The 24018-nt window shown below is 49.7% G+C and overlaps 11 protein-coding genes across 11 annotated transcripts; 5 read left to right on the plus strand and 6 right to left on the minus strand.

The window, feature by feature from the left end:
- Positions 1 to 131: 131 nt before the first annotated feature.
- BGZ61DRAFT_484577 (uncharacterized protein) lies at positions 132 to 442 on the plus strand (the record flags this gene model as incomplete). Its single annotated transcript, XM_046249626.1, has 1 exon — positions 132 to 442. A coding segment is annotated over one exon (311 nt), but the record flags the coding sequence as incomplete, so codon positions are not given.
- Positions 443 to 2319: 1877 nt separating this feature from the next.
- Positions 2320 to 3372, plus strand: BGZ61DRAFT_561647 (family 8 carbohydrate esterase; the record flags this gene model as incomplete). Its single annotated transcript, XM_046255820.1, has 2 exons — positions 2320 to 2941; positions 2992 to 3372. The coding sequence occupies 2 exons, from the start codon at positions 2320 to 2322 to the stop codon at positions 3357 to 3359; spliced, it is 990 nt and encodes a 329-aa protein (XP_046097011.1). The 3' UTR covers positions 3360 to 3372.
- Positions 3373 to 3799: 427 nt separating this feature from the next.
- Positions 3800 to 5890, minus strand: BGZ61DRAFT_366992 (allantoate permease; the record flags this gene model as incomplete). Its single annotated transcript, XM_046241735.1, has 10 exons — positions 3800 to 3957; positions 4011 to 4095; positions 4156 to 4272; positions 4328 to 4414; positions 4469 to 4584; positions 4644 to 4769; positions 4820 to 5047; positions 5115 to 5287; positions 5341 to 5527; positions 5587 to 5890. The coding sequence occupies 10 exons, from the start codon at positions 5888 to 5890 to the stop codon at positions 3800 to 3802; spliced, it is 1581 nt and encodes a 526-aa protein (XP_046097012.1).
- Positions 5891 to 7486: 1596 nt separating this feature from the next.
- On the minus strand, positions 7487 to 8765 carry BGZ61DRAFT_561652 (uncharacterized protein; the record flags this gene model as incomplete). The annotated part of the gene is made up of 2 exons (XM_046255821.1): positions 7487 to 8103; positions 8159 to 8765. 2 exons carry the CDS (start codon positions 8763 to 8765, stop codon positions 7487 to 7489), a joined length of 1224 nt encoding a protein of 407 aa, XP_046097013.1.
- A 643-nt stretch (positions 8766 to 9408) lies between these two features.
- On the plus strand, positions 9409 to 10767 carry BGZ61DRAFT_431427 (uncharacterized protein; the record flags this gene model as incomplete). Its single annotated transcript, XM_046243849.1, has 2 exons — positions 9409 to 9468; positions 9538 to 10767. The coding sequence occupies 2 exons, from the start codon at positions 9409 to 9411 to the stop codon at positions 10765 to 10767; spliced, it is 1290 nt and encodes a 429-aa protein (XP_046097014.1).
- An 81-nt stretch (positions 10768 to 10848) lies between these two features.
- On the minus strand, positions 10849 to 11794 carry BGZ61DRAFT_462357 (CHAT domain-containing protein). Its single transcript, XM_046247277.1, has one exon. It carries the CDS (start codon positions 11770 to 11772, stop codon positions 11056 to 11058), a length of 717 nt encoding a protein of 238 aa, XP_046097015.1. The 5' UTR covers positions 11773 to 11794; the 3' UTR covers positions 10849 to 11055.
- A 721-nt stretch (positions 11795 to 12515) lies between these two features.
- On the plus strand, positions 12516 to 14058 carry BGZ61DRAFT_462359 (uncharacterized protein). The gene has a single exon (XM_046247278.1). The coding sequence runs from the start codon at positions 12588 to 12590 to the stop codon at positions 13848 to 13850; it is 1263 nt and encodes a 420-aa protein (XP_046097016.1). The 5' UTR covers positions 12516 to 12587; the 3' UTR covers positions 13851 to 14058.
- BGZ61DRAFT_367314 (RTA1 like protein-domain-containing protein) lies at positions 13968 to 14841 on the minus strand (the record flags this gene model as incomplete). The annotated part of the gene is made up of 2 exons (XM_046241774.1): positions 13968 to 14605; positions 14658 to 14841. 2 exons carry the CDS (start codon positions 14839 to 14841, stop codon positions 13968 to 13970), a joined length of 822 nt encoding a protein of 273 aa, XP_046097017.1.
- Positions 14842 to 15467: 626 nt separating this feature from the next.
- On the minus strand, positions 15468 to 16372 carry BGZ61DRAFT_538841 (uncharacterized protein; the record flags this gene model as incomplete). The annotated part of the gene is made up of 2 exons (XM_046254698.1): positions 15468 to 16178; positions 16250 to 16372. 2 exons carry the CDS (start codon positions 16370 to 16372, stop codon positions 15468 to 15470), a joined length of 834 nt encoding a protein of 277 aa, XP_046097018.1.
- A 3474-nt stretch (positions 16373 to 19846) lies between these two features.
- On the plus strand, positions 19847 to 20843 carry BGZ61DRAFT_367093 (ClpP/crotonase-like domain-containing protein; the record flags this gene model as incomplete). The annotated part of the gene is made up of 2 exons (XM_046241746.1): positions 19847 to 20172; positions 20237 to 20843. 2 exons carry the CDS (start codon positions 19847 to 19849, stop codon positions 20841 to 20843), a joined length of 933 nt encoding a protein of 310 aa, XP_046097019.1.
- Positions 20844 to 21474: 631 nt separating this feature from the next.
- On the minus strand, positions 21475 to 22588 carry BGZ61DRAFT_462362 (Chloroperoxidase). The gene is made up of 4 exons (XM_046247279.1): positions 22422 to 22588; positions 22163 to 22369; positions 21811 to 22107; positions 21475 to 21757 (listed from the first exon to the last, which is right to left on the minus strand). Exons 1-4 carry the CDS (start codon positions 22504 to 22506, stop codon positions 21651 to 21653), a joined length of 696 nt encoding a protein of 231 aa, XP_046097020.1. The 5' UTR covers positions 22507 to 22588; the 3' UTR covers positions 21475 to 21650.
- Between the last annotated feature and the right edge of the window lie 1430 nt (positions 22589 to 24018).

Here is a 24018-nt window from a genome sequence, read left to right on the forward strand (position 1 = left end):
CGCTTTGCTCTCGCACCGATGGATTGTCGGCACCTCCGGTCCGGACTTCAGCGTCTTTATCGTGGTTTGGCACAGCGCGGATGATCGGTATGCCAAGTTTGGATGGGTTGTACGTGACAATATCATCACAGCGGCGAAATCCATTGATGTTGTGACATACATGGAGGACGATTCTCTGACTAACAGGGGAGGCAAGACTGAATTAGAGCTTGTCAGCGGAGAGAAGTTCATAGTTGAGTGGACGCCGGTTGCGAAGGGTTTTGTCAGCTGGTACCGAGGGATTGCCTGCGTCGACAGACTATGTAGTTTCAAGGCTATGGGCGAAGGCAAGGTTTTTAGTGGCTTTGGAGACTACGAAAGCACTTCAAACATTCATGCTGGGGACAGGAAACCGTCTCTGCTAGTCAACGGAGTCATAAGTGATGGTTTGACCAGGGAGTGATCTGCAATTCTGTTTCTTTACTATTCAATACTAATGTTCACCATTCTCCTCGGCAGCCCGGATCTCTCTCAGCCTCTGGTATGGCTCGGCCTGGTGCGCTTTTCGCAAACGGAGCAGCAAGTATTGCAGCAGATGCTCGAAAAGGATAGTCAAGTAGGTAAACACTCAGGTATTCATGCATTTGATATCTATTGCAAACTGGGCTGGAAGACTGTGACTGTGTAGACCAAACACTAGGTCCTTAGAGTTCGACCGCATCGCCGCAAACGCCCTCGCTGCGGCGGGTACTTCGCTTGCCCTCCCAGTAGTATTCGGCTTCGCATACTTAAGCGACAGAATAAACCGACATAATGGAGCAGTAATCAGTCCTCACGTTTGATATTTAGTCACCTTTATCGTTGTTTTACAGGTACATCCTCATGTCGGCAAGTGGTCGAGATGGGGGCTTTGGACAGCTGTCAACAGTTTTTCCGTGGGTTATCAACCTGTGCACAGCTTGTGGGTACAGTTGAACTGCCGTGAGGGAGGTGAGCCCAGTATGAGCATTGCCTACGTATCGTTGACCGTGAGAGGATGATGAACATGTAGAACCTGGGATGCGAATGATGTCGGTAATTAGCGGACTGATAGTTGGTACGCAATTCTTCCCAGCCAGCGACACACCGTTGTAAGAATGCCCCTGCGTTGTTTTTATTTTTGGAATTCTTGACCTCGATACTTTAGAAATCTGATGGATCCGATACGGTCAATTCAATCGTTGCAATCGTGTCCAATTTGATGCTGATGATCGCGATGAGCTTCCGGTCATCCGGACTGGCCGGAAGAGGGGTTATCTGACCCCCTTCATAACTAAGGTCCGGATATCAATCTACTGGAGGTTTCCTAATATAGAATCTCTCTCTAACAAAATCTATAAATTTACTTTCTCTATATAATGTTTATCGTATTAGATCTTCAGTTTCAAGCTTAACCTATAACAGTATTAAAATTTTGCGTTGAGTAAAGCGGCTATCTTGTGGCAGGCTAGCCTCGATTTTTTGGTTTGTTAAGCAACCCACAACTTTCTAACGAAAGATTCTTGGTCAACAAATTCATCAATGATGGGCCAACTATGAAATCGTCCGCAATAAAGCGCCTTTGATAACCTGAGACGAAATTCTAGTGAGACCTTGTTAGTCAGCGTGGGTGGCCGCTTTAGAGTCCGTGGCTTAATCATTGGACCCGTTGTTAAAAAAAGACGGTGAAGAAACTGTCTATTATTAAGGGGTATAAAGTCATTCCATCCAGCTTCCCCGAAACCTTAAGGCGTGTTCGTATTTATGCCTTTCGGGTTGCGGGGCGAAGCTGGCCCCTGTAAAGGATACACGTTAGGCTTTAATACCCCAGTTGTCCATTCATATGACACACGCAAATTGTTTCTGGGGCGAGGTTTCATTCCTTCTGCAAGCATCTACCTGACCGCGTTTCAGGGGACCACACTACCTTGTTTGGACACAAGGAAGCATTCAAGATTCATCCACCAATCACCGGCTATTCCAATAACAATGGAGGACAATTCCGAAGGAACCCTGCCGAAACAGTGAGCTGCACGTTGTCATCAGCGTTATACTTGGCACGTCCCGGATTGGGTACGGACGACATAACTCCGAGCTGGTCCGATGATCTGCAAAAGGTTAAAATAATGCTTATACGAGACTGCAAAGTTAAATCTCCACCAATCCCAGTCATATGGAAACAAAAATGCTATAAACAAAACTCGGGTCGGTGTAGGCTTAAGGTGGATGAGAGGGGAGCTTAAAAGCGCAGTATTGCCCGGCTGAAAAATATACATTTGACCACCAGGTGTCTGAAAGCCCATCCGTCGAGCATTAGCCAACATGAAGCTTCTCCCCATTCTGAATTTCGTTGCAGCGGCTCTTGCAGCCAGCAGAACATCTGCCCCAAGCGGATGTCTCGTTGTCCGCAAGTCTCCCTCAAGCGGCCAATACGGCACCGTCCAAGCCGCCGTCAACGCGCTATCCACCTCGTCAACCTCGAGTCAATGCATCTTCATCGACCAGGGCACATACACCGAGCAAGTCCTCGTTCCCACCCGCAAAGCCCAGCTGTCCATCTACGGATACACCACCGACACCACCGGCTACGCTCAGAATAAGGTCACCATCACGGGCAAGAAGAGCCAGGCCGACGGCTCCAACAACGACGAGAGCGCACCCCTGCGTGTCAAGTCACCCAACTTTAAGCTGTACAATGTCAATGTGGCGAATACCTACGGCAAGGGGAGCCAAGCTGTGGCTTTGAGCGCGTATGCTGACAGCGGATATTACGGATGTGCCTTCACGGGATTTCAGGATACCGTTCTTAGCAACGTTGGGTACCAGCTGTATTCCAGCTGTCTTATCCAGGGAGCGACCGACTTTATCTTTGGCCAGCAAGCTTCAAGTTGGTTTGAGAAATGCGATATCCGCGTCGTCAGCAACTCCATCGGTTACATTACAGGTATGAACTTGCTGCAATCTCCAACTTTTCCTAGATCTAACAGAGGGCAGCGAACGGACGTGACTCTTCGAGTGGCGTCTCGTATTACGTCTTCAACAACTGCAACATTGCTGCTGCATCCGGAAACTCCGTCACCAACGGCGCCTACTACCTCGGCCGTCCCTGGAGGGCGTATGCCCGTGTTGTCTTCCAAAAGACTTCCATGTCTTCTGTCATCAACTCTGCCGGATGGAAGATCTGGAACACTGATGATCCGCGAACCAGCAATGTGCTTTTCGGAGAGTACAGCAACACTGGCGCAGGCGCATCTGGCAGCCGGGCGTCTTTTTCGACCAAGCTCTCTTCTGCGGTTTCTATCTCCACCATCCTGACTAGTAGCTATGCCAGCAAGGGATACTATGACGCTTCATACATGTAGGCTTAGCTACTGCTCTCACATTACGTGATTGACCTATAAATCTACATATTTGGGACTTCCATTATGGGGTTATCAACCTACTGCCATCCAGGGACGTCCATGAAGCGACCTTATCACAAGCGTCAATTCGGTATCGTAGATCTTGGATTTCTAAGTCTCTTACGAATGTGTGAAGTCGGAAAATTGGACGTTTTACGTTATTGTACGTGCTGAATTGGTGCTGCAAATGACCCATTGAATTACTCTCAGATGAACGTTGGATTCTAATGGTGCTTCCAGAAATGAGCGAACTAGCTTCGTGTATTATAATTCAACTGCGATCCCAGTCCCTTGAGAGATTCTCAACTTCTTGACCCAAGCAAAGCGATCGATATTGATAGCAACTGGATGCCTGTCATTCCCCATGTCATCCAACCCACCTGCACTTTACTCTCGTTCAACTAGGCGATAGCTTTGCTGTTAACACGAACAACCTTGTCAATGGGCTGCTCAGCCACGGAAACTTCCGCCGAATCCGAAGTCGATTCCTCATCGCTGTTTCCCACTGCACGCTTTTTATCTCGCGCCACCAGGAATTGAATAATCGCAGTCCAGACGACTGAACACTCTGTTAGCAATGTGCAAGAACATAATTCCATATAAGCTGCTTACTCAACAAGACTTGAAGCACAAGCGTCCAGGTATAGCCCTTCTTGGCTGCGGGAAAGTTCGTGGTCTTCCAGACAAAGTTCGGCGCCTAGAAAGTAATTAGGACCTGTTTTCCATGGTTTTCGGACATAATTCATCAAATGCTTACGACAGCTTGAACGACGTATGCAAGGTCATTGGCCATGGCGACAAGCAAAGCTCGCTTCTCTGTATCGGCAGAGCAAATCTCATTGATCCAGCTCAGAATCAGTGGTCCAGCACCAAGCTAAATTTCAAGTAAGCTATAAGCATCCAGAGGTAGCAGAGTGAACGAAACTTACGCCCATGTAAGCTAGCCAGTAGACAGCCATACGGCCCGTGATGTTGGTGTACAATGGCATCTTGAGGAGCAAAGCATGTAGGATTATCTGCACGAGCATAATTAGCATGCTCCATTCCAGTCAGTCATCAATTTTATTTACCGTAATAACTGCGCCAATGTACATGAAAGGCCACCGAGCACCCTTCAGAGGCCCATCAGAAAGCCAGCCCCAAATCAAGGCCATGACAATGAGGATGCCCTCCGTTGGAAGCGGCACTTTGAACATTGTCAGCATGTTTTCAAAGCCAAAACTTCGGGGCATTGCTTGAACCTACGATTGTTAATTTGCGGAACGGAAAAGGATTTTCCTGGGACCGGCGGAGGATCGACGTTGAAGCTCTTAAGCCAATATCCCATAGCTTGCTGCGGGTATCCGTTGTTCCAGATAACGTACAAAATTGCTTCACACCATGATTAGCATCAGGTTTGTGCTCTTGTAAAACGGACTTACGGAGCAAGTAGGTGTGCCAGCTAAGCAGGATCCTCTTGAACTTGGCTTTGGTCCAAGGTTCCTTTCCAGCTCTTCCGATGACCCTCATCCTTTCGACTGAAAGTTCATGCTCTTTCTGGGTCGTCCACCAGGTCCTTTTTCCGTCTTGGGGCAAATTGGGGAAGAAGAGGTATCCCATTACGGCTAGGGGCAACGTAATGACTCCGTCAATGATGAAAAGCCAGCGCCCTGTTTGAATTGTCAGATCAGAAACCTTCCGCCGTCATATAGCTCCATGACATAGGACTTGACTTACAGCCAGCATAACCATGCACACCACTCAGGTTCTTATAGGCGGCAGCCTGCAGAAAACCACTGAACATGCCTCCGATATGACCAGCTAGCCAAAAGATCATAGCGCGCTTGCCAATCTCGCGCGGGGTATACCATGAGCCTAGGAGGTAGTGAATGCCAGGGTAGAACCCCGATCTATAACGTGAGTCAGTATCTAGAAGCCTGTCTACTGGCCCTGGGTAACGTACTCAAAGAAGCCGACGAGGAATCTCAGCGCATAAAGCGAATGATAGTCTTTCACAGCCGAAGTGCAAATAGTCGCGACTCCCCAGCCCACTTCGAGGGAAGGGATGACCCAGCGAGGCGAAACTCGGGTGAGAAGTAGGTTAGAAGGGATCTGTCCGACGACGTAACCCACTGTCCAGATAGATGTGCCTAGGCGTTCTGTTAGTGACTGCATTCCAGGAATCATCTCCATCTCGGTGCATATTTACTTGTGACCAACTCATTGCCGTACATGCTCAAGTCCTCCTTCATGCCGCTCAAGAAGGCATTATTGACGTTCGTCTGGTCGATATTCTTGAGGAAGTATCCAAGCGAGGCAAAGGTGAGTACGAAGGCGTCCACCTTGAAGAGAAGCCGGCGCTCCTCGGGCGGAAGCTCCCAGGTATCCCACACATAGCTCTTCCATGACTGGGGCTTGGCGACGATCTTCTCCTCGGAGTTGCGAGCCGCTCCCGCATCCGAAAGGTGCGCGTTCTGGTCAGTGACCTCAGGGGAGTTCTTGTTGTCAGCCATTCTGGACCAAGGCTTGCGAAGACAACTGACCTATTCTGATAGTGCTGCCAAATTTCAAAATGCCTGGTTCGCCCAGATATATATATGATTTCTAGGCGTTCCCTGGCCATCTCCATCGGCGGTGGGACGTCGGATGTCATGGTACTCTACCCATAGTCCCAGTAATCGCGCCAGTCGGCGACGTCTTACTGTCGTATCGAGCCCTTGCTTTGTGGAACTAGAACCCACATAGTTCCCCATAAGTGAATTACTTGTTCAGCAGATGTTCTCCACGTTGGATTTCTATTCCGGGGTCTTGGGGTTGCGACAGGGTCTTGCGTGATTCTGGGGAATATGACACCTTGCTATTGATGGCCAATAAAATGGCGACTACAACCCCCCCAGTGGAAATTTTTATGTCCGTGCTGGTCTTGCTTGTACTGATGAGCAATGTCAAGCTGAAGGAATATCGGGTCCTTGAAGTTAGAATGACGAGCTCGGATATGGCTCGGATATGGCAGTCACGCATCGACCATTCAATTCACAGACGTTGTCCGCCTCCACTACTGCTTACATCGACCGATCAAGATATAAAACTGGTGGTTTTTCAAGAAGTTAGCCGATTTTTCGTGGTGAGGTAGGTTCTCGTACTAGAATTATATCCCCGTCATGACTATCAGACCGGTGATGGTTAGTGCACCCATTGATGAAGAGAACACAGGCGGTCCTTCTCTATGAGTCTCATTATGCATCGCCCTGAAGTATCTTTCACGTAGATAGATATACCGAATGTCAAATTTGTAGTCTCCGATTCATAACGTCGAAGCAAACAGTTAGATGCCAGCAACTCCCAGTCATCCCACGTGTCGTGGCGTAAGGAGACAGTTCGCCGAGATAAACCCAACACCCCGCGGAGCATACAGACCAACCCGACCCTTGTCATCTAACAAGTCTCCAGAAGCAAATCGTCTCGATACCATCCGGGGAGTTTGCCTCGTGTACCCGCCATGTGGGTTCTGTAAGACGTGGTCTTGTTCCTGGGCCCCAAAGGAGTTGTATCGCCGTGCCGTTTTATCCGTCCCCCACTTTATTAGCTATTGCGTTATGTGAGCTTATCTATATTGGGCGTTTCTATAGACGAATGCAGCAATGACGCAAGACCTTATCCCTCATGGTTCTCTCAATCTCGGTATCCCACTGCAGCAGCCCGAAAGATCCGCAAGTCTTAATCTACCTGAACTCGTCCCTGTTTTCACCATCACGACTGATTAGGCCTACCTTTGGGATACACCAGACCCGGGTACATAAAAAATCACACTGTACTCCGTCAACTTGCTCACTTCGAACACTAACCCATCTTTCCAGCAGTTGCTCTGTCTGCCGGCGCATCGCAGCAATATGCAAGAGCTTAGCGGTTTACAGAAAGGGGATGAGCCGGCGTGTGAAGTCTGATTTTATAATCACGGTGTTCCACTCGACTACGAAACACACTTGGGCGAATATAGAAGATGTCAGGCTTTGCGGCGTCAAGTGCCTCCGTGGAGGAAAGCACATATCCGTGGCTGTCTATTAATCTAGCGAAGTAAACAGGTTTGTCTCGAATGATTACTACCGGAGCTAAGAACGTCTCCAGTGAGTATTCGATCGGATCATTTCGTACTGATAAGGCCACTGGATCTTGACACCCAATTCCTGAGCGCTCTTTAGAAGAAACTCGGGCTCCTTTAGAAACTGTCTCCCCACGAACACCAGATCTGCCCGTACACCATCCGCCTTGTCGACCTGCACTACATCCCGCGCGATTTGCGGGCTGTTGATAAGCCCTACAGCAGCAATAAGCAAATCAACGCCATCTTTCTTCAGGGCAGTCTGGATGGTGTTGGCAAGATCGAGCTGGTAGGTGGGATGAATATCGATCTTCTGATCTTTGTGGTTGCCGCCTGACGATACGTCCAAAATGTCGACACCAAGCCCGGGCAGCGGTTTAGCCAGCCTTATGGACTGGTCAAGGTCCCAAGAGGGCTTTCCACTCCATTCCATCCACTCGATTGCGGAGATGCGCAGCGACAGCGGGACAGTGTCGGGAATGACTTTCCGAATGGCCTCGATGACGCGAACGACGAAGCGAACGCGGTTCTCAAAGCTGCCGCCGTATTCATCTGTGCGCTGATTTGTCAAGGGTGATAGGAATTGATTGATGAGGTAGCCATGAGCTCCATGAATCTCGATAAAGTCTGTTATCTTTTATCAATCGCAGTTCCTTTTGGCTGAGTGGAATAGACCGCATACCAAGACCAGCCTCAACAGCCCTGCGTGCAGCATCCGCGAAATTCTGGATCAAAGTCTCGATTCCTTTGATAGTCAAGGCCTTCGGCGTGATATGCGCCTCGGTGTAAGGAATTGTACTAGGTCCCCACACATCCTCTGGCCACCCTCCTTCCTGCTCAGTAGCCACCTTCAACTCTCCCTTCGGCAGAAATCTCGGTGCTACCATGCCTGCCTTGACACCAGCGTGGTTGAGTTGTATACCAATCTTCTGTCCTTGAGCATGGACAAAGTCTGCCACAAGTTTCAGAGGTGCCACTTGACTGTCCTGCCACAGGCCAGAGTCCTGAGGTGAGGTGCGGCCGTTTGCAGCCACTGCGGTGGACTCGACGACGGTCAGGGCAGCGCCTCGGAAGGCGAATGCGCCGAGGTGCACCAGATGGAAATCTGTCAGGTGGCCGTCCTGCGCACTCCAAGTGCCCATGGGCGAGACGACGAAGCGGTTCTGGAGTTCTAATCCTCGAATCTTGATGGGCGTGAAAACAGTTGGAACTATTTCGTCTACCTCTACAGCTATCCCAGTTGCGAGACTCGCTCTTGAAAGAGAGGGTGTTGACTTGGTGAGTGTCATGGTAGGCTGTCCTTGTAGATGGAGATACAATGGGAGGAATGAAGGATGAGATGAGGCGGCTTGGTTCTGGAGCCGAAGATTGGCAGATACATATTTATTTATACTTACACCTTCCGGATAAGAGATGACAAATCTGAATTGCAGTGAAACCAGTTAACACGGGTGTCTGAGGCATACCCATGTATAGTATTTTCCCGTTGTGACGCCTTTCTACGACAATCTGGTTGCGTGGTGCTATTCAGTCTGGCCCACCTGAAGTAGCAGTTACAAATCAACACCACGGAACCAGTTTGTGTTGTTTGTTGAGGCTTGAATCAGAAGCCAAATGCGTTAGCCCCAGGAGTGGAGCGAAGGATTATACGAACCGACAAATCATATGTTCTGCTACTGGGGTCAGCAGTTTCTTCCGTCGTTGGCCATTTGCTTTACTAATCAAAAGTAGAGATCTCAAGATATATGGCAGGTATTACGGCATATGCCTCATGTCGAATATCCACAAAGAGTCTTCTTGCACGCCTCCGCTACGGGGCAACATTTTCAGCCAACCCATCATAAGATAGTAGATCACGCCCTTTCCATGATGGATCAAAGAACCCCGCAGTTATCGGGAACTGCCGGAAGTTCCCATTACGGTGATAACGTTATGCATCGACAGAGGAGATTTGCTACCAAGGCCCGGACTGGATGCATTACGTGCAAGTTAGTAATCTCGACTACCTATGAAATAACGTATCCGTGACTAATCTTTTGCCTCAGGATCCGGAAGATCAAGTGCGACGAGGCAAAACCATCCTGCCAACGCTGCACATCAACTGGGCGCAAGTGTGATGGATACGTGACCGCCATGCCTAAAGCCCAGTTAGCTTCCTTGCTGCCATCCGGGGGAAACCATGCAGAGAGACAAGCGTTGTACATGTTCCGAACCAAGATTGCCATTTCCATCGCCTCTGTAGTTGATGCCGGATTCTGGACCTACGACCTTTTGCAAACTGCCGAAGCTTACCAGACTGTTCAGCACGCGGTAGCAGCGCTGGCTACGGCGTATCACGCGTCCATCCTATCCAGCCATGGCGACCAGATGGAGAGGCAATTCATCCTGACCCAGTACAACAAATCGATTAATTCCCTGTACCAGTGTCTCAGCACACCGAAACCCCTCACCAGAGACCAAAAGGTTGTCATATTGATGACTAACCTCGTCTTTATTTGCATCTGCACCGTCCAAGGCTTCCATCGAGAAGCGTGTATGCATCTCCAGAGTGGCCTATCGCTGCTTCACGAGTGGCAGTTAGTAGCGGAAGGGGCCGATGGCTCGGATACAACACCTACTCCGGTCCAGCTTTTGGCGACTGTCTACACTCAGCTAGATACACAAGCTCGAATAATCATCAAGGCAAGTACTCCACATCAGAAAGCAACATGGCGCCCTCATACTGTTGCGCTTGATGGCTGGGGGAGAGGACGTTTTCGGGCTGTTACCAAGGCCGTCAGCCAGCTCGAGAATTTACACAACAAATCCATTCAGATTACAGCATTACCGGGACCTGTCGAGAGCGACGTTCACGCTCGTCATCGTTCACAGCTTATGGAGGAACATCGCAAGCAGTTGCTCACGTGGGATCTAGACTTTGGTTGGCTCATTGGTCAGGAATCTAACTCCATCAAGGCACTCCGTATGCGAAGGCTTTTAGCTGGCGCAAACTTGGAAGCAGGGCTCAGCCGGGCAGGTAATGCATCCGAATGCGATCAAACGTGGGCGAGCGAGACCCTAAAACTGGCCAATGAGATCGTCCAAAACTCAAGACTATCAGAGGCAGTGGTGGCATTTAGTCCTGCGGGAGGCTTAGTCGAGGCTCTTTACTTTGTTGCCACGGCATGTCCAGACGATGGTATCAAGACGAAATGTATTGATCTGTTGGAGGAATATCCCATAATTGAGGGATTATGGAGTAGTTGTGCAGCGTATGCGGCGCTGAATAAGAAAGGACGCGTGCTAGCATGACTGAAAAATGGAAGCCTTTGAAAGATAGAATATAAATGAAAAGCTTCGACAATAAATCGTTATAACATCAGACGACATTGACTTGTCCAAAAATGTATCAGTTTTTAAGCCAGCAACCAATGGGCCGTAGTGAATATACGGAATCCAGTCAGCTCTCACCAAGTCCTTGGCCGATTCACCCTCAAGCAGGAGCCTAGCGTCTCTGCGCTCTCTCGGAATATCCCTATTCTCCTCTTCGTCCTCCTTATTATAACTTCTAACCTCCTCACCACTCCTTTCCCTCTCCCGCTAGCTCTCACTCTGGCTATCGAAACCACCTCGAATCGAACTCTGACCAGTTTTGACCCAGTGATCCCGAAGATCTACAAGAGCCCTATGAAGACTGCGACAAACAGAATCGTCTGCCATTCCACTCTTGGCAAGCCCAGTATACAGAGCCTCGGATACATCGACGCAAGTGGAATCCGAGACCTGCCACTGCGTCCCAATGACGTGCCGAAAACCGAGGAGCTGGCACGCGCTGATGAGATGAACGCCTTCGTCCTGAAGTTCAATGACGTCGTTAGCGCCGCTAAGGCATGCTGAAAGAAAAGCCAAGAAAGGAGGCTTGGACTGCAGTTTGGCGTCCATCAAGTTGGCAACGGTAAGAAGACCATCTCTCATGACTATACCGCTCTGTGACGGCTCCAGGGGATCGACACGACCATGGCCAGCGAAATGAAATATGGCACACCCATCCATATTATCCAGAACCTGCCGCGTGATTGGCTCTTTCAACGTGGTAGATTCCAGCTTAAAAGAGGCACAGATCTTTTCTATCTGGTCGATTTCTCTTGCCACAAACGGGAGAGGAGTCAGCCTCGGCATATATTGTGCATCGCCAACGCCCACCAACAGCGCCTTTCGACCGGAATGGGCGATCGTGGTTTGCTTTTGTCTCCTGCCAAGGACAAACGACTTCAAAGAGGAAGCATATGAAGACACAACTCGGTCCAGGACTGTCATTGGAGAACCTGGGGTGTGTATGCCCGTTGCGTGCAGCGGAAGATGCGACAGAGGCCCAGTAGGTATCCATATGATGCGTGGTAGTGGATCGTCGGGAGCAACTTGACCAAAGCCAAGTTCATCGAGAATTGGCTCTGCGATCTCGTTCCAGGGCCACTCCAGCATGGCGACATTGATTCGTGGCCGGCTTCTGATGACGCGGCTTACCCATTCATCAGCCTCGTCCAGCAAGTCGTCCCCAAGCTCGAGCACTTCGATATCCTCCACGCGATTGTTAATGAGGAAAGCCTGAGACCCCCAATATCGCCTCTCGGCATGTTCCGTCTTGTGCCCTGTGTTACATGCTGGGGTTTAACGCAGGGCATTTCTTCCCATCCTTCTTGCCACTGTATGAAGAAAGGTTCCTGTCCATGCGAGTCTCTCTCGTTGATCGTGATGATCACAATAGCCTCGCGGGGACGGTGACGGAAAAGGGATCGGGGTTATTATCCGTGACCAGAGAATGCCAAGGTCTCGCGTTACGTTCCACCCTTGAATGAATGGATCAACCGAATCATGGCTTGTTTCATAGCCAATCTCGTAGCCTGTCATTCCACAAACGGGATCCACAGATGGAACCAGAGCAACTTAGTGCGACTCTAGCGCTCTTCCGAATACTCGTATTCCCGTATACGCGTGTTCTGCTCCGCCCCCTTCAAAAGATTTTCTTGAATACGAGTATTGGCTTAAAAGCAGCCGATGGACAACATCCCGCCATTCCGGATTTCCATTCACACACGCCGACTTCCACGGCGTCCAGCAACAACCAACCAGCCATGGATACGTCCGTCAAGCCCCGCCGCTCGCACCGGAAGTCTCGCAACGGCTGCTGCGTGTGCAAGAGCCGGCATATGAAGTGCGATGAAACTCGCCCGGCCTGCCTCAATTGCTCCGTCGGTGGCCGCCAGTGCGAGTACAAGCTTAATCCTCCATCGAGATCAAAGTCGCCAAAGTCGAACGCCTTACCTGCTCCCAGTCCAGCTAGCTGTACTTCTATCCCATCATCTGCCGCCACACCGTTATCCACACATTCCCATGGCCAACCACCCGTGGAGGCCATCGACCAGGGACACACCCTTGTCCCTGAGAGCGCAAGCCTCTTCACTCTTGAGCACTTGGCTCTCTTCCATCACGCGCAGAATCACATGTCCTCCGCCATGATGACCGGTCCCTCTGCAGACCCCGTCCTCCCGACAGTCATCGAATATGCACTGAAAGCCCCATATCTGATGAATGAAGCACTCGCTATCGCAGCTCTGCACTTGGGCGATTGTCACCCAGGGCGATCAGACTACTACCAACATGCCGCAGCCTTGCAGATGCGTGCCCTGTCATCGTTCAATGAGGCCAAGCAAGAAGTGTCGGACATCACTTGCGTTCCCATGTTCCTGTTCGCATCTTTGCTCGGACTCCACGTGCTTCACGACACCCTCCGGAACCGACCCGACAATTTTAGCATTTTCCTCGATGAGTTTATGGGTTACCTTTCCCTTCATCGTGGTGTGAGCGCTGTGACAAACCAGTCGTGGAGTGCGATCAAAGCGTCAAAACTGGCCCCGAAACTCACAGAAATCGAAAACGCCTTCAAAGTCGAAAATGAGGAAGGTGTCAAAGAATTAGGGGTCCTCTACGCAATGGTTGACGAGTCGCATTTGAATGATTCGTCAGTCGAAACATATCACGCCGCCATAGAGACATTGCGAGGCACTTTCAATCTATATCAAAAATTCAAAGTAAAGGGTAGTCAACAGCATGATGGTCCACTTGCATTTGGCATCGCCGTCAACGAGAAATATGTCGACTTTCTCAAACAACGGCGACCCGAGGCACTAGTAATCCTAGCATTTTACGCGGTGATGCTCCATTGGAGCCGGGACTTTTGGGTATTCAGGGACGGGGGACAGTATTTGATTCGGGCCATTACTGGCTATCTTGGATCCCACTGGGAGCGTTGGCTGGCGTGGCCGAATTCAGTCCTGGACTGCGGAACTCCCCCACACGACCCGCGGATGGACATTGACTATAATGAAGGGGGTTAAGTTGTTGCCTTTAATTTAATATTACAAACTCATAAGTAAAAGAAAAGTCTCTATTTTGGAGGCGTCCAGCTATGCCTCGGCCAGCATGCACATCCCGGCGCCAAACCCCTCGGTCCATTAAATCGGAATAGCCCCTCTCGCCTTCAGCTCACTGGGGAACCTCCAAGCAAACAGTACGGCGACAGCGAACATCAAGAGCGAATCAAAGACGTACATGGTCCACTCATGAGTAAGAGAATAGCCGGATTGACCCTGAGCAAATTCAACCACTCTAAAGAGTGACCGAACCATGATCAAAGCGCTGACTGCGTACAGCATGTACAACGCTTCCTCCCAAGGAATCAACCCGTCGAATGAATCCACAGTAGGCGCACTCCTCATTCTGCGATGAAAAACAACCGCAACGATTCCGAAAAGCGCAAACATAACGACCTGGACCACAAGGCCAATCATGACGAGTCTCTCACCCCACTCAGCGAGACCCGGTTTCTGAATCACCATCAATCCCGCAGACCCTCCCTGGATGACGAATGACAGTACGTCTCCGGTCACGAACGTCTTGGTCAATCTCGAGGGCCTGATCATGGAGTATTTCTCGGCCTGAATGCTAGTAATTATTCGCCCCAACGTCATGTATATCGATGCGGCAAAGAGAGTAGGAGCAACGAGAATGAACATGTTTTGGATGGCGTATGTCATAATTTTACCGGTTTTATCGTGAGCACTGGCGCGGGCACCGTATCCAACAACTTCAACTGTGAAAAGTACGTTAGTAATGGAAAGGCTAGTGCAGTGTGAATAGCATACAGAAACATCCAACGGCAAATACATTGCAGAATCGGGCCTTTGTCTTGTAGATCTTCCACGAGATGTAGAAAAAGGACGCCAGGAAGAGGAGCAAGAATAGGACCGCAGCGCCTTTGTTGGGGAGATAACGCCAGAGGTAGTAGCCGCCTTTAGTAGGCTCAACCCCGGGAATAGGATCCGTCATGGAGTTTGCCATGTCTGGTTTAACTTGGCGTGTCGCGGTTTTGTTGGAAAGTTCGGGGAGGATAACCGTGCCAGGCGAAGTGGCGAGGATGACGGGAGTGCTGTTGAGAGACCGATGCTGGTGTGAGGCTGATTTAAGCAAAGGGGAGAGGTCGTAACTTGTATTTAAATGTGTTCAATCTTATCATAGACATTCTTCAATCTTTTTCTCCGTGCATTTTATTTCTCGATACCCGTATCCGGATTTGTGGAGAGCCTGGTCTCTGCGATACGAGTATCAGTCGTCCCGAAAATAGAGACACGGATGTTGTGGAGACAAGCTGGGTCTCACATTTGCTTCACTGTGGCTGGCCTAATGAGATGAACTCGGAGAACCACTATCTGCGCCGTGCGCCTCGTGTATGCAAATCTCTCGGTGTTTGACATCTCAGACTCTTATCATGCTGCGTGATGGCTGTGCGCCTCTTCCGTAGCGCAAGAGATTGACAGCAACTTTGACCTGGGCCAATTCACTCGCCAATGACGCAAATAGACACATCCCAGCCAAATATGTAGGTACGCTCTAGTATTAAGCCTAAATAATATGGCACGGTGTATACTCTCCATTGCGTGGCTTGTCGTTTAATTTTATCGCCACCACATATCCGTATAACGGCCCAAAGCCATCTCCCCGGGCTCAAAGAGATCATGGACCATATCCCAGCCACATTTGAGCTGGGCGACGGGCAACCACTTTGCCCTCAATTTCTCCACCTCCATCAAGGCCGTCTCGTCTTCCGGCAAAAGCCCACAGTCCCGCAGCACCTGTTCAGGTGGCACTGTTCGCCTCTGATTCTTGAACACGTACCTGGCCACCGAGGATGCAAAGACGGCCTTGTGCGGATCCTTGGAAATATCTGCGCTCTTGCCTTTCTTAGAGGTCCTGGAGTTCGGTTGCATGGCGTACTCTCCCGGTTTAAAATGGCCTGCCTTGACGAAATGACTCACGAGATAGATCCATTTCTCATCCCATGTTAGAACGCGAGTCCATAGTTCATATGGCTGGTAAGGCAATATCTCCTTTCTCCAAACGCAATTCGCGCCGCCAAGGATCATGATGAAATTGTTCGGGCCAGGGAACGGGTTGAATGGTTTGCTGAAGAAAATCAAGCTGAAGTTACCACGGGAGATGTCCAGATCCGTGAAGTAGGTCGAGTTGGACTTGTGCATGTTGTAGTCACACTCGAGCATGGGAGCTCGCGTGGTGGTGATGGCAGGCAGGAAGAGGCAACGCGGATTGAGGTGTTTTGATGGAGCCGAATCCGTCATACGACGGATGAGTGCGCGGAGAAAACGGACCTGAGGCAGGGATTAATGATTAGTTGCCGGTCCCGAAGCAAGGGGCAGTTTGAAAGGCTGAAGGTACGGACATGCCACATGAAGTGCCAGTTCTTGATGTTGGCTAACGCATACACCACTAGAATCGTTTTCCAGTGCAAGAGAGACACCGCCAGGTCTCCGTACCCCACCATAGTGCTCAATACGGCGGCCATTTTGTACGGACCAAGGAGTAAATGCCGCAATCGAGTAAGTGTTGTAGGCGCAAGAATATGGTGGACAAGACAATTCAGTAGCCACACAATCAAGTCTTTTATTATCCCAAGTCTTTTCTCAACAGAATTGTCAAACGTATGCGATTGTGGTTGTTGAGGACGTGGCCCTGGTCACGCCTCGGCTGGATCTGAGATGCCTCAAAAGTCGCATGTGGAAGTCCCACATGGAACGGAGAAAAGGGACTCCTAAGCTTTCTGGAGGAGTTAGCGCACTTAAGAGCTCTTGGAGCTCCTGCTTCTCGGGGGGATGTGGGTTTAATCCTCAGACACAAGCCAATTATGACACGGAGGAGTACGCACCTCGGCACTTTGTGGGTCTACGGATACCGAGCTGAGTGATACGAGTCCCAACAACATGAGCCAAGGAAAGATGACAGGGAGTCAACTCCGCTCTGTCCGTATCTTTGTGTGCGGTATCAGATTGAAGTGGTGGTGAGTGGTTGGTGGGAGATGGGGAGGCCAACTCGACGAGGACCTACCCTAGAGAGACACATGGCAACAGCGAAAAACCAAGCAGAGAGGCAATGTGTACCGACAACTGCGGGTTAGATGGCAGGAAAGTAATCTACGGCATCTTAATCAGGATGGGAGTGCTAAAACTTAAGAGAAATACGGGAAAATATGACCTTCACCCGCTGGGCATGATTGTGTTGTCAAATGAGCATGGAGCGCGTTGGCGTGGCTTCCGAGCACAAACAATATGATATGTCCAGATAAGGATCCTGGACCCCAACATTTGATAACAAAGCAACCTTCCCTCTATAGGGCGACTTTGTTCTTGGTGGTAGATCGAATTGTGTTGCCCTTGATCCTTCGGTGAGTGCTCACAGAGCTGTGCGGGATACGCGACTGGCTTCTTTTGTCACCATTACACACTGTAGGGTGACTCTGTTCCATCGCATTCAACATGCAAATCGAACCGTAAAAAAAACAGCATATGCAGATTCTTATCAAGATCTAGTTGTAGACGTGGTAGCCTAGTCGTATTGATTGGCTTGCTTCACTAATTTTAGGACGTTCGCATCTACATGGACAAACTAAACTAAATGAACCAGCAAAACAACACAAACCACAGAGGAGAAACAATCGAGTGCCGCACAACCTACCTTGCAAGCCACGATATGAAAACATCAGGTGGAGCTACTCCATACTTGACTTAGTATCATGGACCCTTGAATTATTCAGCCTTCTTAGGCTGGCGCTTTGCTTAGCTTGGTCCGATGATATGATTATCTTGGCGGCCAAAGGTCTAGATTCCGGTGCGTAGATGCTGTGGCTTTGCTTCTAGCCCCACCACCGGAAATCCGCGATTCGTAGGTTGTTGTGGCTGTATTTAGCCAGCTTGCAGAATGGACGCTCATTGGGGGATTTGGTCAAGAAAAGGAACCTGCAAGTAACATCAGAGGTCGCATACCAAACAGCTATAGGCGTAGAAATAGACACTCAATAACAACACAGCATAAGGGTCAGATTTTTTAAAATCGGAGCAGGGATGGCTAGCTGATCTTTTAATTTCCACAATTCTTAGCTTGCGCAACTACACCACGCTATTGCCTTAAGCTTCATTCTTGGTGATTAACAACCGTCTAGCTTATTATCAAGCATCTTTCCTTGCAGATTCTCTCCTACAAGTACCTGTTCATCGCACACCACAGGTCCTCCTTTTTCGTATCACACATTCTGCGGATATCCTGCTCTTCAATTCCGTCTCGTACCCTTCAGTCAAACAGAATGCGCCCAACCCCTTTCCTCGCCTTGCTCGCAGCCTGCAGCATCGTCGGCACCTACGCGAGCCGATGCCAACTCTCCCCGAGCACCACTACGACTGCCGCTGCCCAACCGGCATCAAATCCACTCTGCGACCCTCAGTTTCTGTTTCAGGCGAGCATATGCTGCGTTACAGGTGTCGCTGGGGATGGACTCACTCTATACCATCAAGATCAGACAAACACTCCGCAAGCTTGTGCTGACGTCTGCAAAACGTACAGCGATTGCGTTGTGTTTCGATACACCCCCGGCGACCATACTTGCGCGCTATATCAGGGCTCAGTTGACATTGATAACATGGTCGACGTTAAAGGGGTTGATATATCGGATCTTCAAACATCTCCCGTTTTCTTCAACAGGTGGTGCTATGGAGCACAGCAGAAATAAATACAGGCACAATATACTGGATCTAAGCGGAATGATTAGTTGAAGTTCGTACTTCTCATCATGTGAATGGCATTGTATCGGCGCTGATGAGCCGTACTGGTTACTGCTGGTGCTAAAAGAAAACGAGGGCGGAGGTTTTGTCTCGCTAGCTCAAGCTTAGGTCGTGGCTACGGATACACAGTTGCTCTACCAGCATCTTGAGCTACTATAAGACCACAAACAGATTTAGAGAGAGTGTGAGCAATGATGATGTCATGCCTAACCATAAGTCTCCAAGAGCTCTGCCAGGCACCTCGATGCTTTTGTGTGTGCATTCGGCATCGCCAGCACCCACGCAAGCCGATGCCAACACTCCCCAAGCGGCACTACTACTGCAGGTATCGCTCTCACAACCTCCCCGGTTACCTAGCCAGGTCTAACCTCAGTCTGCGGGGGTACAGAGTTCCTGGACACTAGGCTGACATGCTGCGTCACCGGAGCTGCCGGGGAAGGGCTCACCGTATTTTTGGAAGCCTTGAAAGACAACCAGTACGATTGTGCTCCCCCCTGCCAAGTTTACGGTCCCTGTGAGGTTTGTCAGTTCTCCCCGGCCGACTCAATTTGCACTCTATACCACGGCTCAAGCGCTATTGATACGTTTGTAGTTGAGACCTCTGTCGTTTTGTTCCAAAAGAACTGCTATGGAGGACAACAGGTTTAAGGTACTCTATCCCTGGGAAAGGTAGCGCAATCCTTGGTTTATGCTCTTCCGGTCCTTCCGGATTTTGGGCTTGTCCCCTGAGTGCAACCCACCAACAACTCGTGGTGCACACCTCGGCACTTTGTGGGTCCCTTGATTTGGCGGTGGATGTGTGGAGTTGGGCGAGCTGGTTGGGGATAACCTGAGCCGAGAACAACATTCTGGTAGCAGGAAACATATGGAACTTGATGTAGCAGAGACTTCCACCGAGAAGCATAATTATGACTGTGATGAAAGTGGTCTGCCGGTATAAGCATGTTGACTGGGAGGGGGGGCAACGCATGTCACAAGCTTTGGCAACACCTAGATACACGACACAAGCTAGAGAAGCGCATAGACTACGCTTGTTCGACTCTCAAAGTGTATTCTAGCATGCGCCGAGGCAAAATTTACCAAAGGACTATATTATCCAAGCCTCATTCCCTTATTTCAACTCCCGCAAACACTATACAGAGACCTATCTTGTTGAGCACGGGTCAAGAACACTGCATTTAAGCATATCGCCGCTTCCAACCTCTATCATGTCCCCCGCCGTACCTCCCACGTCATACGCCGGCATTGGCTATAAAGACATTGAAATCTCTCATGTACCCGCAAATGCCCCTGAGGCGACCCAGGTCCTCGTGGTAGCCCTCAACCGCCCAGGCAAATTCAACGCCGTGACCGAGAATCTACTCAATGAACTGGAGGCTGCCTATCGTCTGTTTGATCAAGACGAACGTGTCAGAGCTATCGTGCTGACTGGAAATGGAAGAGCCTTTTGTGCTGGGGCTGACCTCGCTATTGGCTTCTCCGGCCTACTCGCCTACAAGGAGACCGAGGAATCCATGACGAAATTCAGGGACCAGTAAGACTTACCTTGATCACCGTTTATTATATGTTATACCGTATACTTATCCCATGTAATTCAGAGGCGGTCGCGTGGCGCTTGCAATCTCCCATTGCACCAAGCCTACCATTGTGGCGCTGAACGGCTCAGCTGCTGGGGTCGGTCTCACGTTGACGCTTCCAGCTTGCATCCGAGTCGCCTGGGCAGATGCCAAGATTGGTATTCCATTCTCTCGCCGAGGCCTAACTCTCGAAAGTTGCAGTGCATTCTACCTGCCACGTTTGCTCGGACTCTCCAAAGCCATGCACTTGGCCACAACGGGCGCAACATACATCGCGTCGGATCCTCTCGTCAGCGGGCTATTCTCGAAGCTCCTGCCAACGCCTCAGGAAACAGTGTCTCATGCAATTGAACTTGCTCTCGACATTGCAGAGAACACCTCGCTGTCCAGCACCAAGCTCATGCGGGACATGATGCTGTACTGCCCGGAAACGCCGGAGCAGACGCATGTGCTGGACTCCCGAGTCTTCATTTCTGTTGTTGGTTCCAAGGACAATATGGAGGGTGTCGGCAGCTTTATGGAGAAACGGAAAGCAAAATTTAGTGGCAGTGTCGATAAGGAAAACTTTCCATTTTGGCCGTGGTGGAGTGCTGAGAGTGCTGAGGGTACTCCTCGAGCTAAGATCTAAAGATCACTACATTCAGCTGGAATTTGGATGGGGATGCGCCAGCGGACGAGCCTAGTTAAGTAAAATAATTTCCCTTCTCGCCAATACGCAGGTCATGCCAAATGATGGCCCTCTCCTGTTCCAATTGTTCCCTACAAAAATACGTATGTTCCAATGGCGAGATGGAATGCGGTGTGGTTGGAAATTGTTATATCTAGCCCACTTTCGCCAAATCCGGTCAGCAAGAGGAGAAATCTCTCCACCCAAAGGACCTCATACCGCGCTTTTAATGGCTTAGCTGGGGTTAGATAATATAGAATGCACACTTCCCACCAGACCATGTTGTGGACATAGTAGCCTCCTTGAATTCAGCCTTCCCCTCCTGCAAGAGGCGAGTTTGGTATGCCCGCAGCTTGCGCCGGCAAGTCACCTTGAAGACGAATCTGTAGCAGAGATTACCGGATAAGCAAAGGCCCAAAGGCTCAACAACATCACCATTTGTATTACTCCCTAGACCCTTAGAGGTGGACTGAGCAGAGGGATAATCCCGCAACTTCTTGAAACATGATTGGGATTATGCTTGACTGTAAATATGAGCGAGGCGATGGTGTCTCAGTAATCAATGCACTCATACATTAAATATAACCGGACGCAATATTTGGGTAGTGTTCACTGCACTGATATATACTTAGAGCGTATTATTCATCAAAAGCATAGCAATCGTGACTTTGAGGTCGAACTATGAACAAATTGGCTTTCAGCTGTTTACTAATACAATTCGCTTGCTCCAGATTTTGTCCATGGAAGGAGCTTGGATCTAGATGACGCTCATGCGCTCGCAGCAGCTACCTTTGCCACCAAGCCCAAGATCCCCGCCGCCGTGATGACGTCCTCGGACGTCGTGAATCCTTCTTGAAAAGGGAGACGCTCCTCTTCTGTTGTATTGTGTTAGCGCTTCGCTTCACACGTTTGAGAGATCTTGACTTACGGAACATGATCCTGACCCACTCGGTGACTGCGTTTCCATCTGCGACGCTCCCGAAAATAGACAAGTACAGAGCCGTCTCGATGAAGCTGAATTGGACATCGCTGGCGGACATTGCGAACGCTGGGTTGACAGCTGCGGCTGCTTGGATGCGCTCCTTACGGGCTGTGGCGGCCGTCTGGATGGAAATTGTAGACTGGTTGAAGTGCGAGGCTACACTTTCCCAAATAGTCTCGTTGAAGCTGTGATTGTCGCCAAAGTAGACGTCATTGCGGCTCAGACTGCCATCGTGCTCAAGGACTAGGATAATTAGCTTCCCTAGGTCATACTCTTTGCTCTGTGGATGACGACTTACTACCGTGCTTGTCTAGGTTGTCAAGATCAAAGGTGACGTTATTTCCAGAGAGCAGAGCCTTCTGCCCAACCAGGGTAGTAGCGGCTGGGTCCAGGTTAAGAGCATCGGTAAATGCGACGATCAGATCAGGCAGAGAGATGTTCAATCCATCGCGGGGGAGGTATCCGTGGTTCGCCAAGGAGTTGACCATGGGGCAAGGGCTTCGGCCTGGATTCATGTCAATCATCAACAACTTCTATTGTCGATCCTGTGCACTTACGGTCATTTTCGGTAGCGGCTTGCCATTCATTGCTGGCGCTGGCAGCCAAGGCCGCCGAAAGGCAGAATACCACGTTGAACAGCATGATGAGACGAAGGAATGGTCTGGGCGGTGAAAAAAAAAGAGTGAAACAGAGCCGAGAGATTCTAAGATGTGGGCTGTTCCTCCTGTTATTCTTTTTCTTTACTAGGTTCCATTCAACTGGGGTTATTAATACCGAAAATATGGGCCATGGATCGCCTGAATTGCGAACCGCGCTCGCCTCCTGTCTAGGATCAACGGCCGGATGATGGACTTGTTTCTGACTGTCGTTCCGTCGGTATCGTCATCCGGACAAGGGTGAGGTTGCGTCGGCGGACCTCGTATTGGTTCTTTTGTGTCTCTGCGGTGGATCACGGCCCTTACCGATGCAAGATCAGGGGGGAAGCCGGGATATGCATGAGCTCCCCACAGGCATCGCACCAATCAAGAGGCGTGTGATTAATTTCTGCATTGACAATGGCCAGAGTCGCGGTGGAGAAGATTTAAGGGTCCAAATGTCGATGCTGTGGCCGAACAATCCGAATAGGGTGCCATCGTCCGTCGGCCTCGGTAGGCCAGCCACCCTAGAGTAAAAAAACATGTGAGCTCATCGAAAGCGGTGTAACCTTTGTGGTAAAAAGCTAGCCCTAGCGTGTAAATGTCCGACACTTGTTCGGAGGAGTGGTAGGGCGGGAATGACGTCTACTTTCGGCAATGCTGAGGCTTAGGTTGTGAATGGCCCGGTGGGATCTAATTGGGGCATAGCCGTGTCCTATTTAGTGGCCCGCGCCGAGACGGAGAAGCTGAGGTTCTGGGAGTTAAGAGTACAAGGCTAAGAAGTTAAAGATATTTCTTTCGACGCATTGCCTTATATATCCTGCAGTATGCTACACAAAGACGAAGTCAAAACAAAATGGTAAAAAGGATACACAGATGATGAACTAAAAAAGAGTAAAGGTGAGTAAAAATAGGTACAAATCAAAGCGACCCAGGTTCACTATGGAAGACGTGGATTTATTCTCAGACAACAAAATTGACCAAAAGAGAAGATATAAAACGTTGAGAACTACATGAGGTTGGAGGTTTTGCGATAAAAATAAAAATTGGAAGTTAAATGACGTGAAGAGTGAACAAGAAACCATTTAGACTACTTAATCTTTCATCCAACGTGACCTGCTCATCATCGACGAATGACTTCGAATTTATTTATTAAAGTCGATTTATCCATGGAATCCATTTAGAAATAACCTTTTGCAAAATTCCACAAAAAGATGTCCTAAGGTCGCAACAAACAAGCCACCCAATACGTATGTGATTGCTTCCTGTTCGAGCGATGGTGGACTAGGTTTGATGCTATAGATTTGGTCGCGTCTTGGAATCCAGATCAGCGCAAATGACTGGCAGCTGCAGATGATATTTGTGTTGCTGTTCGCTTCAAGCCTCATATATTACCTTCTCTCCTATCCCCAAGCAGTACTCCTCTCTAGCAGTTTGGTGGACCCGTGGCGATCTATTTGTGTTCCTTGACATAATTCGAGCCCTGGGAGATCAATGGCGTGTACGTCAGAAGCAGTCT

Source organism: Ilyonectria robusta (assembly GCF_021365365.1).
Source record: "Ilyonectria robusta strain PMI_751 chromosome Unknown BGZ61scaffold_31, whole genome shotgun sequence".
NCBI lineage: Eukaryota > Fungi > Ascomycota > Sordariomycetes > Hypocreales > Nectriaceae > Ilyonectria > Ilyonectria robusta.